Source organism: Callorhinus ursinus, unplaced genomic scaffold, assembly GCF_003265705.2.
Source record: "Callorhinus ursinus isolate GAN/ISIS: 27379988/994484 unplaced genomic scaffold, GSC_fseal_2.0 scaffold20, whole genome shotgun sequence".
Lineage (NCBI taxonomy): Eukaryota > Metazoa > Chordata > Mammalia > Carnivora > Otariidae > Callorhinus > Callorhinus ursinus.
Genome location: NW_027397082.1, coordinates 31,392,407 through 31,405,047, shown reverse-complemented (window position 1 = coordinate 31,405,047; position 12,641 = coordinate 31,392,407). Strand labels below are relative to the sequence as shown.

Sequence of the window (12,641 nt, the reverse complement as noted above, 5' to 3'; positions counted from 1 at the left end):
AGAGGTCAATGAGACAAAAAAAGTTTGAAAAGTTATCAAGTTGAATTGTGCCTATGAAAATTAAGGGGAATATCTCGATCTTACTTAGAGGCAAAGTTATCTCACTGACACAGCAGCCTTGCCAATCTTGGCATTTTGACCTGTCCCTTCTCTCTCAGATGGTAATGTACCAACGGATGTCCTTTCATGTTAGTGCCAAATTAATGTCAGATGCAGAGTAGAGATCTGCAGCTGAATTAAAAACAAGCCCTCGGCATGATCTATAAAATCTACACCAAAGTGGGATGAACAAAACATCTGACTTCCTATCAGATACTAATAGAAAAGCTAAGAAAACCAATCTGTATTCTGGTCTGGACAGATAAGAGCAGACTTACTTTTAGTTGTAGATACCATATTTTAAGAGGGACCAATGGCATGGAGTCTATCAAGAACAAAAATAAAGGGTTTAGAATCCATATTATACGCAAAACAGAAGAAATGAGTAAATTTAGTATGTATCTGTGTGCACTGTTAGAGGTGGGGGTGGGTCAAGAAAGCATGATGATACATGAAGAAGACTGAATGTTAAAGAAAATTAGATTCATTTATTGTACCACCAGAAGGAAGAACCAGGAATGGAAGAGGCAGGGAGATTCTTTGGAATACAGAGTTTCTTACCGAATGAAAGTATTAGATAATAACACAAGCAGCCAACAACGGGATACACTGAGGTGAAACAGTGCATTTCCCATCATTGAAGCTGTCATCTGTCACAGATACTACAGAGTTGATTGATATTTTTAGTAGACAGCTGGGTGAGATGATTTTCTGGGGTCCCTTTCATCTCTAATATGCCAAGACTCCAAAATGCTATATATGTTCTCTTCCTTTCCGGCTCTATTTTGTTTTTGTTTTTATCTTCCATTTGTTTAATATTTTACCCACTTCCCTCTACTAATAATCATCTCAGCCATGCAGTCAGCCTCCTAAAGTAAGTCTGTTCTCCTTTCACCTCACAAATAAACATCTTTGATGGATAAGAAACACCACAGGAAAGCCACTTAAGTAGATGTGTTTCCTCAGTTAACTTCCTTAAAAATGAGTCCCTTTTATCACTAATTCCAAAGGAAACAATTACAAACTATGATAAAAATTATGAGAAAGTGAAAATGAGAGTTAACATAAATGCATATGCAAAATACGCATTTAGTATGTTTGATCATGTCTTCATGTTTGATGAAAAAGTTGATCTACTCTTCTTTAAGTGCTTTGGGATCTGCTCTAGATTAGGAAATATATTAACTAGTTCAGGGCACAAAGGAACCTACAAATCTGAATAAACTCAGATTGGTTATTATTCTCAGTTATTTGCAGATAAATAATAAGGAAAAAAATATAGTAAATTAGCAACTTTCACAAAATCTGCCCATAGTACATGTGAACAGCCAAACTTCAAAATTCTTATCATTCAGACAAATTCTAGGTAACTACTATTTACATTTTATTTTAACAAAGAAATTACCCCCATCTCGTCCTCCAGAACGAAAAGCCAAAAAATACAAATATGGTAACCAAAAGAGAAGGGTAAGGATTAGTATTAAATATTGGTGTTCTAGGGGTGCCTGGGTGGCTCAGTAGGTTAAACATCTGCTTTAAGCTCAGGTCATGACTGCAGAGTCCCTGGATGGAGCCCCACATTGGGCTCCCTGCTCAGCGGAGAGTCGGCTTCTCCCTCTCCCTCTGACTGCTGCTCCCCCCTGCTTGTGCTCTCTCTCTCTCTCTCACTCTCTCCCCCAAATCAATAAATAAAATCTTTTAAAAAAATAAATACTGGTGTTCTAGTTGATATTAGTGTCTTCACACAAAACTCCTAAGTAGGACTTTGCTTCAGAAAAAAAAAAACTAAGGCAAAGAGTAGAAATCACAGGCTTACGGCCTTTGATTCAGATAGCATGACCTTTCCAACAATGAGAGCTATCAATGGATCATGTATAGGAAACTACCTAGCACTAGGGTAAATAAGAGGTTGGGAAACCATCTTTCTAGGAGTTGCAAAATAGAATCCTATCACGGTAAAAGAGCCCTTATAATTCTAAGATTCCCAGATTATTTTTATTATTATTACCTTTCCCACTCTGGAAAATCTTCAAGACTCTGTCTTGTAAATGTCACCAAGCCAGTAGGTTCTACAAAAGCAATAAAAGAAAAACACACCCAAAAGAAGTTTTGATTTGGAAAGATTATATACATTCAGTAAAATAATGGATCTAACAATGGTTATAAAACTAACTGGACAAATACGAAGCTTAGGGTTAGAATACAATAGAAGACTGATTTAAAATAATATTATCCTTACAGTAGGAACTCTTTCTATAAAATAGTAATCCCTCACTAAAACACAAAACTATACAAACAGCACAATGGTACCCACTGGTAAAGTTTTCTAAACTGAATACATTTGTAAAAAGTCACTGAAAAAAAAAGATGCGTTAATAAGCGTAGCTTACACAATAAAGACAAAACTGAATTTTAATCTGCAGACACCTCAAAGAAAGGACTTAATCTTACATCTAAAGGCTGGTGAATGTATACACATTTATGCATTTTATAATAAAATAAAATGTCTGTGATTAAAAAAGAAAATTGTTGGCATGCCTTTGGAGTTGACAAAGCTAAATCCAGCGCTTAGATGATATGCAATTGCTCTACTTACAAGGCACCTTAGCTAGAAGGAGGAATTACTGTGTTCTAAGAGGTTAGAGAAGAAAGATGACATAGTTTTTAAGGAGGAATAGATATGAGGGGATCAAAACACAGTATATTTTAGAGGAATGCGATCCTTTTTTGTTAGGTTTACTTTTTTTTCTAACTAGTGGCAAAAGCAACAAATAAATCAGTAGGCCAAAAGTAATTTGTTTGATTCAAATCAAAGAACAAACTAAAAAGGCCAGGCCACTTCTGTTTTCTTCTGTTAAAAAGAAAAGGAAGCCAAGAAAGAGAAAAGCTCTCAAGCAAAGAGAGATATGTCAGGAACTATTAGTGATAATGGTGGTAGAGTCCCAATAAAAGCTTGACAATCATTTCATTCCTCTGGATGATTCCCACATTTCTCTGCTCTTAGTCAAAACAGTAACAACTCAAAAATCATATGGAATTGTTACAGTAGAACATTAATGGGTGACTTTTGTTAATATGGGTTATAAAATAGTCTTAAGATTTCCTTCAGAAATTTCTCTAAGGCAAATGGATAACATATTTAAAACTCACAAGAGATCAAATAATTCAAACACCAGAGAAGCAATTCTATTAATAAGAAATTAATGTCAGTATCATTATTCAGCAACTTAGCAGATAAGAATATTAAATGTCCTTCACAGATATACTAGCAGATCCCAAGAGAAATTCATAAATGAATATCACTAGCAAAGCCAGAAAAAAGGCAGAACATGGCTCTGTAGATATAATTAAAAATACTTAGCATTCTTATTGCCTTTCTTCCATAAAAAGGTAACTTTTATGCTAGAATAGGTTATTTTGGTTAATCAAGTATTTCTCTTAATAAAATCACAATATACACTACATATGAATTGTCAATTTTTAAATACTCCATCTATGAGACACTTTATCTAAAACCATACTGAAAATAATTCAGAAAGCCCTTGAAAATCTTTCAACCTCAAGATCCTCATTAAAAATATAAAATATAGACATTGACAACACTGAAAAGTTAGTCTTGATGGAATTATATTTTATCAATTCTAAAAGGCATATTAACTTCTGAAACTGGGATATATCTTTTCATACTGGAAGGTATCTAGCCACAGCCACTGGTCTAGATTAAAGTCGAATTTTTCCAGAGATGTGTATCTGCTTCTTTGGTCATCTGGGAACACCACCAACCCGAGATCAGTGTGAATTAAATCCACTGTCACAGGCTTTTGTGGATCACACTGATAATATGACTTCATACTCAAACTTGAGGCTTGTGGTTCAAATTCTCAGGGGAGATTTTTTTGTTTCTTCTCTAGCTAGTGTCATGTTGACACTTCTGGTTTCTTTGTTGTCCCTTTTTTGCACAGGTTAATTTTTCATCTATCCTTAGACTGAAGGCACACCTTTGGTGAATCAGCTCTGTAAAAGAGGTCTCCTATGACTCCCCATCCTGAGTGTTTTTTCCTTCTTAGTGGTACATAACATATAATGACACTTTTTACCATTTATAATGTCCTAGATTTGATGAAATATTGTTTAAATAGGTTTCTGTAGTTTCTTTTAAGTAGACTTCAGACCTTCTATATAAATTAATCATTAACTTGCAAACCTCTTTTGTTCCACTGAGTGTTTCCTCCTTAAGCCTGTAGCTTTACATCCTAAAAACTTATAACACGTGTCACTATATTTCACAAAAAACTAAATTACCATGTACAATGAAAAAGTCAGAAAATAAAATGTCTAGTTATAATTTATCTTTTTCAGCCTAATTCCTAATACTTATGATGGTTTATAAGTTTCTAGTTGAAAAAACAAAATATTAGCATTTTTCCTCAAAGCAAATAAAATCCTAAAACTTGGACAAGTTAGCTTTTAGAGAAGACATACATGATTTGACTCCAAGGACAGAAAGGTAAACTCTGAATTACTTAGGTATAATAATGGAATTCATTCTATTTAGCAAAGCAAATTTAGAATAGCAAAAAATGTACTCATCTTTCCAACAAATTATTACAAATTCGAATTTGACTTTATGTCTCATAAACCCAAATGAGTCTTCATTTCCTTTATTATTTCATTCAGTATAGAGATCAAAATTAAAAATAAATAAGCTAAGAAATAACCCTTTATCAAAGAAGCATGATTTTTCTCTTAAATATCAACATTCTGATAATTGATTCCTTTCTGAAACTCTAAACAATGTTTAATAGCAATACCTTCAAAAAGAAAAAAATGCCAAGTACTATAATGTGAAATTATATACTAAAGGAAGAATATGAGAAAATTGATCTTTAAATGAGTCAACTGACAACCTGAATGACCAGAAATGAAAAGAACTCATTTCACTTGACCGGAGTTGACCTGCTCCACTTAGCAAAAGCAAACTTTAAGATGTTCTGGTTTCCCTTATAATCGACTTATAGGAAAGGCCATCTATTGGAAATAGCTAACATTTATTAATCATGTAACTTTGCACTTCATACTTAAAACTATCCTATGAGGAAATTGATCATTATTCTTTTTTTTACTGATGAGGAAACTGAGGCTTAGGGGTGTTAAGAAACTTGTCTGTGGTCACCCAGCTCCTAGGGTAAGAGTAGCAATACCGATCTATTATTAGCTAGTAACTTCCAGCACTGGTTAAGATATTTATCACCACTGCCTCACATGTTATGATTAGTCTCTGGGAAAACAAGATGGTCAAGGTCCAACAGAAAAAGACAAACATATAAACACTAAGTATAACACTGTTTTATAAGAACTCTAAAAGTATGTAAAGGGGCCACAAAAGAGAGGGATGAGTAGGAAGGCAACAAATCAGCTGTCCTCTGCAAATACACTAATTGTTAATAATCAATGCTTCTCTAAATAAGAACACCCAAAATGTATTTCCTGGTCTATATACTTTCTTTTCAAAGTATTAATTTACTGCTTTTCATTCATGAAAACCTATTAAAATACGTTCTGCTGGTCCAATTTCAGAGTATATAAAACTCACACATATTCATTGCACACATTTAATGTATATAATATGCATAAAATCTAGATTATAATGCTGAATTATTTGGTTTGGGCAGGAAGATGTACTTTGAACACAAAATGTTTCTGACCTGCCACTTGATCTGAACTGTCCGCATCAGTGATAAAAATTAATATAAGAATGAAAGGAATTTACTTTTCTCTGTGACTCTTCTAAAGTAGCAGAAGAGTGTTTTAAGCTTCTCTGGTTTCCTTGATGAACGTCCTTCAAACAACCTGAAAAAGACCAAAAATAAAATAGAAAAGGGTGATTTAAAATGCCTTAATGACTCACAAACAACTAAATATATTGCTACCAAGTAAAGGAAGGCAATTCTATAATGACAGAGAACTGGAAAACCAGATTTAAACAGCATCTAGGGAGACTAAAACCAACTAGAACCAGGCTTCTTAAAAGTTGTTCGAGTCAGATGGCACTCTCTAACAACAGTGTTTGTACCATCTATGTTCCTCCAGGGAGAAGGCGCCATCTGGCCCCCCAAAGTCAATTAGGCCAGTGAGTTAATGCCCAATCATTTTCCCAATGGCAAATACTAATAATTCATAATATTACTAGGTAGTTAAATGACTGAACAAAAATGGTATCTGAAAAAAAATCCACACAATTATGTTGGGGGAGGGAGGGCAGTGGGTGGTTATGACAATGACAAGCAGGTATGACAAGGTATTTGGGGACTGACCAATCTTTGGTAATTAAACAGATATACCCTTTGCACAGTAACCAAAACAACGCTTACTCATCTAGTTTCCAGCAACCTGGACTTGCACTACTTAATTTAGTCTTCTTCGAAATGACGTGGCATTGTTAATGGTAACACATAATGCAATTTATCCTGAGGAAAGAAAAGCAGGGCTTTGGAAGCATATGACCTGAATAAGGAGTTTGCTGAAGGATATCAAACACAAAAGCATGCTTTTGGCACAAAATCTAGCTTTCCAAAGGCATTTAAAAATTATAAAGAAATTCTGCAGCTATAAATGATGAGGTATTATTTATCTGTCTTTGGTCATATACTCTGGCTTTACAACCAGAAACCATTTAAGTAAAAGCTCACTTTAGTAAGTACCGAAATGGGTAAAATTTTTCATGATTAGAAAAGCAAGCTTATGTAACTATGCAGAGAGGGAAAAGTTAATTTCATGAGAAAATCCTATTGAGAACTGAAATGAATTAGGAAAAGGGAAGGAAATGTAGATTTCAAATGATCCTGTTTTCAGTGATCTGAAATTCTATGTTCAGGGTCAATTTCTGAGAAAACAATTTATGTGAATACTTATTTCCTGAAAAGAATACTAATGTCAGGAAAGTATTTTAACTAAATTTAAAATTGAACTGATTTAAAAAATAAATAAATAAAATAAAATTGAACTGATTTTTAAAAACAGTTTAAGAGTGCCCGTATGGGGGCGCCTGGGTGGCTTGGTTGGTTAAAAGTGTCCAACTCCTGATTTCAGCTCAGGTCATGATCTCAGGGTTGTGACATCAAGCCCTGAGTTGGCTCTGCGATGGGCATGGAGTCTGCTTAAGATTCTCTCTCTCCCTCTCCCCCCCTTCTACCTCTCTCTTTCTCTCTCAAAAAAGAGTCCCTGAATAATTTTTACTCATCTAAAAGAACTTATTTTTCTAAGATGTTTATTACAAATACTGTTAAAATCCCGCTGCCTGCTGAAAGAAAGATCTTTGAGAGAGCAGGTTTCAGCTTGGTTTCTTCTGCAATATGTCAACCAGGACAGTTGATTCAAATCAAAATGACAGTCAAAATGAAGAAGCCACTTGGCAGTTTAATTAAACATCCAGTATCAAATAAATGTGATTTACTAAATGAATATCTGGGGAACCATTGCAAAATCCCTTTCTAGGTTTACTACTTAGTAGAGGGAAACTATGAATATAAAGGCAGCCATCACCTTTTCTTAGAGATGAACTGATGTACTACATTATTCAATTAAAGTTCCTCTTCCACAGAACTGCTATGTAGTAAGGAAAAAAATGGTTGTTATCCTTGAGAAATAATTCCCCCAAACATAAAAAGTGTCCGTAGCTTCTATTTGTGGTCAGTTGTTTGCAAAATCATATTGAAGTCCATATATTTCATAACCATGATGACAAATTTGTAAGCCTAAGAGCCTCTTGGGACTATAGATTTATTACCCTAGCAATACTGACTTTCCTGGAAGATTATATGGCAGTTATTATCACCTACTACAAATGAGCATCCACTGTTTATCTTGTAGATCCTAACCTTATTGGTACAAAGTCAGGCAGAATCTCAATGTATTGTTTATTTGTCGCTCTAAGGCTAATTTCAAATCACTATGTAGCCAAATATGCTTTCCCATCTTCCTGATAGAGCAGGAAGTGCATGTGAGGTGGTAGGAATAAGAGACAAGAGGAGGTAGAAAGTCAGGGAAGATGAAGCAGGTTTAAATCCCTTGCATGAAGTTTAAAATTCCACAACAGTGAAGTCTGAAATTACTATGCGTAGCCACCCAAATAAAATGAATTATCCTGGTATGAAAGCAAGTGAAAAATAACATAAAAACACAGGCAAACAACATGAGTGAAAAATCACAAGAGTGATGTAGTATCTGAGAGACAGCATCTAGGGGGAGGAGGAAGACAAAGAGCCTGAGAAATGAGCTCGAGAAAAGGAGGGAGTCAAAAAGATGAGGCTGGGAAGGCAGAGAGGAAGAGACTAACGACATGAGGCTGGAGAGAGAGGGAAGGAAGAGAGACAGAAATACACACAGAGAAAAGCACCCAGAGAAATAGAGACTCCAAGAGAATGAGACCTTCTTATAATAATCAAGCACCATCAGATTTTTTAACTTTTCAACAATTTTTTTTTTAATTTAGGTTTTCAAGTCCTGGGTGTGTATATTTGAAGGCGTATTTTGAGTCAGCAGGTATGCAGATGACCATGCACATAAACCAGACCACAACAACCCCTTTGCATGTAGGAAGGACATTTTGGCATTTAACTGAATATTAGAGAGTATTAAAAAAAGCAAACAGAAAAAGCCAGTTAGGCAACCCTACTCTTGTTCTAAACAAAACTTTTTATTTTCAATGAAATAAGTCAATCAAGGGTCAGATACTTATTAACTAGTGTTTTTCTTTCCATACATATAAAGAAAATCATAGTTTAATAAAATCTTTCCCTGAATAGAATATTGATAACATTACTGGAATTGAATTCTAGCCACACACACACACACCCTCATGTGATTTCAAGTTAAGGATTAATCCCATTAGTACACAGTAAATCAAACTCAAAGCACTATAACCTCCACTTTAAAATGGATGCAAATGATAATCTGGAACCTAGCCACAAAGTCATTCTTGGCTTTTCTGTGAAGCAATCTGCCATATGGCCCCAACAGCACTTTCAATCCTGGGAAGAGGCAGATGTAAAAGCCTCCTGGGCTGACCACTGCTACAACCCACAATTAATCTCTGACCATCAGTTTCTAAGCAATCTCAGAAGCATCAATGCTAATCACATTGGAAGCCTTTATATGAATGTTTAGGCCCTGAAAGGCAAGCAGGGGAAAAGGTCAGGGATATTTAACATAACTAAGCAGAGCTGGAAGAACACAACAATAAATAAAAACAGGAAGACTTATTCAATTTATTGACATCAGCCTCCCACCACATACTCTTAGCCACTTTTCTTATTCAATCAACTAGCTAGCCATAGCCCTTTTGAGGCTAACTACACTCACACACACACAACTGCCAGAAACTATAATCATAAATAGCAACTAGGCAAAAAAGAAAACACCACCACAACAAAATGCTCCATAATCAGCTTACCAAATGGCTCATCAAATTAGGTACTTGATCTTTCATAAGTCACATGAAAAAGGGAAACTTTTGGTTGTTTTCCATTTCTGGAAAACGCTCATTTTGCTCAAGAGGAAGTGAGACATAATGAAAGAGCATGGAGTCTGAACAGAAGACAGTGTCCAAGTCCCAGTTCTGCTGACAAGTCATTTACTCTCACTAAACCTATTAGTATAGAAGTTTCCCTACCTAGGAACTACCATAGATAGAATCAAAGTAAGCTGTCAACAGACAGCATCAATGATCATGTATAGTCATGATCCTGGTTTTTTTTGCTAGTTTAGGCTTATTAAACACATACGATCTCAGTGCAGCCAACTGCTGACATCCCGGCTGCTAGGATTCCCTAAAACAATTGTGGAGACTACCACAGGCTTTACCTGCCCTTAATTAATTTTCAACATTCTGGTGACCAAAAGAATATCCATCAACCAGAAGACAGGAACATGCCTGTATTCAAATCTTCAATAGATTAAACTCTCATTTGGTGAAAATGCTATTGGGATACTATGAGTTTAAATCCCTCATGGTCACTCTGGACTGATGAATGACTTTGATTCATTTTACAGATCAAGAATTATTTCTAAGGATAGTTATAGTTTCTGATTAGCTATGATATAAGAAGTATTAATCTAATTAAACTGAATAATTATTCAAAGAGAAGCCAAATAGCAGAATGGTTAAGGGACACAGCTTCTAGAGGTTAACTTTATCCTGAGTTTGAATCCCAATTACATACCAGCTAACTCAGTGAAGTAACCTACCCTCTCTAAGCCTCCATCTCCTTATCTGAAAAATGAAAAAAAAACAAAAACCTAATTTATAAGTTTGATATATTAGGTAAAAAAAATAACAGCATGGTGATTGATACATAGCAAGTACTTAATAAATATTAGATATTGTTATTAAGAATTATTCTCATGAGGGCGCCTGGGTGGCTCAGATGGTTAAGCGCCTTTGGTTCAGGTCGTGATCCCAGGGTCCTGGGATCGAGTCCCGCATCGGGCTCCCTGCTCAACGGGGAGTCTGCTTCTCCCTCTCCCTCTGCCTCTCTCCCTGCTTGTGCTCTCTCTGTCTCTCTCGCAAATGAATAAATAAAATCTTTAAAAAAAAATTATTCTCATGAAAAAAAAATTCTCATGGCCAGCAAAGAAATCAACACTCATTTACATAAAATGCTTATATTGTTCAAATCCATATTCCCTTCATTTTTTTTTTTGACAGAGAGAGACACAGCAAGAGAGGGAACACAAGCAGGGGGAGTGGGAAAGGTAGAAGCAGGCTTCCCATGGAGCAGGGAGCATGATGTGGGGCTTGACCCCAGGACCCTGGGATCATGACCTGAGCCGAAGGCATACGCTTAATGACTGAGCCACCCAGGCGCCCCCATATTCCCTTCATTAAGAAAAATAGCTCAGTCTCTTTTCCTGTCAAACCTAACATGCTAACACTCAGAGCCAACCAGCTCAGACTTCAGGATAAATGACCATGCACAATGAAAAAGATAAACATGCCTTCACAAAGAAGTTCCATCATTCCCCTGTCAGAAGTTTAACTGGAAAACAATGATGCTTTAAAATGAACACATGTGGGGCGCCTGGGTGGCTCAGCTGGCTAAGCGTCTGCCTTCGGCTCAGGTCATGATCCAGGATCCTAGGATCGAGCCCTACATCAGGCTCCCTGCTCAGCGGGGAGTCTCTTCTCTTTCTCCTTCTGCTGCTCCCCCTGCTTGTGCTCTCTCTTTTGCTCGCTCACTCTATCTCAAATAATAAAATCTTAAAAATAAAATAAAATTAACATGTCTTAAAATTGATAAAAATCCTGGTAATTATGGCAGGAAATGGGAAGTCACAAAAGCCAAAGCTTCCCAAGACTTCTTGACTTCTACCTGTCAGCCATTCCAAACCTGAGGCCTATTTTATTATCGAGAAAGAATGCTATCAGTGTAGCAGGGGCCTAGCCCTTAGAGGACCCTGTGGACTTGTTTCTCTTACATGCTGAATGGACAGTGACGGGGAAAGGGAGGTTATGATACTGTGTCTATGGGGCTATAGTTAGGAAGGAAGAAGCTAGCTATTTAAGAAAGGCTCAAAAAATCTGTGGGATTCCAACCTCAAAATCAAATTACAAAAATCATCCACTCTTTTTATTAACTTTGTCTTCTGCTCCACTTCTGATGACTGACTTGTAACTATTTTCTTCTGATTATAAAAGTAATATATGCTTGTTATAAACAATTTCAAAAATATAGAAAAGGATGAAATAAAAGCATTAAATGGTAATCATACTTTTATTCACTTTCTTGTCAGTCCATTTTCCATGCTCATACATGTACCAATGTGAACATAGAGGTGTATTAACAAATACAGATATTTTAACATAATTGAGGTCATATTCTACATACAATTGCTAATTCTTTTTTTTTTAAGATTTTATTTATTTATTTGAGAATGAGAGAGGAGGGGGAGGAGCAGAGGGCGAGGGATAAGCAGACTCTACGCTGAGTGTGGGGTCAGGCATGGGGGCTTGATCCCAGGACCCTGAGATCACAACCTGAGCCGAAATCAAGAGTCAGACGCTCAAGCTCAACCAACTGAGCCACCCAGGCACCCCTACAATTGCTAATTCTAATCATGCTTAATCTTCTGCTCCCTTTCTGTGTTTTCTCTTGTTTTAACTGATGAGGAATGTATATTTGTAGTTATCCACAGACAGCTTTAAGCATTTCTGAGAAAAGGGCTATTAACATTTAACCAAGATATCAGACTAATGTGATTTGTGAAGAGTTTAAATACTGAATTCTTTTTTTTCTTTAAGTAAACTCTACACCCAACATGGGGCTGAAACTCACCATCCCAAGATCAACAGTAGCATGCTCTACCAACTGTGCCAGCCAGGCGCCCCTAAATACTGAATTCTTCATGGGTGAAACTTAACATCTGCAATTTGCTTTAAAATTTAAAAAAAAAAAAAAAGTGGGGTTGGATAGGTGAAAACAGAGCAAAATAAAAAATTCTGGTAAGTACTGAAGTTGGATAAACATGGGTTCATAATACTGTTT

The 12,641-nt window shown here is 36.0% G+C and overlaps 1 protein-coding gene across 5 annotated transcripts in view; it reads right to left on the bottom strand.

The window, feature by feature from the left end:
• The window catches only part of PARG (poly(ADP-ribose) glycohydrolase), a 124,899-nt gene that overhangs the window by 47,591 nt on the left and 64,667 nt on the right, over positions 1-12,641 (bottom strand). For all 5 annotated transcript variants that reach the window (XR_012381744.1, XM_025880912.2, XM_025880913.2 and 2 more), the window contains exons 10-11: positions 5,870-5,949; positions 2,108-2,168 (exon numbers count right to left, since the gene is read on the bottom strand). Coding sequence is in view for 4 of the 5 variants with exons in the window: in XM_025880912.2 (XP_025736697.1) it covers positions 2,108-2,168; positions 5,870-5,949 (141 nt within the window). In the remaining variant the exon portion in view is untranslated. The remainder of the gene's footprint in view (positions 1-2,107; positions 2,169-5,869; positions 5,950-12,641) is intronic.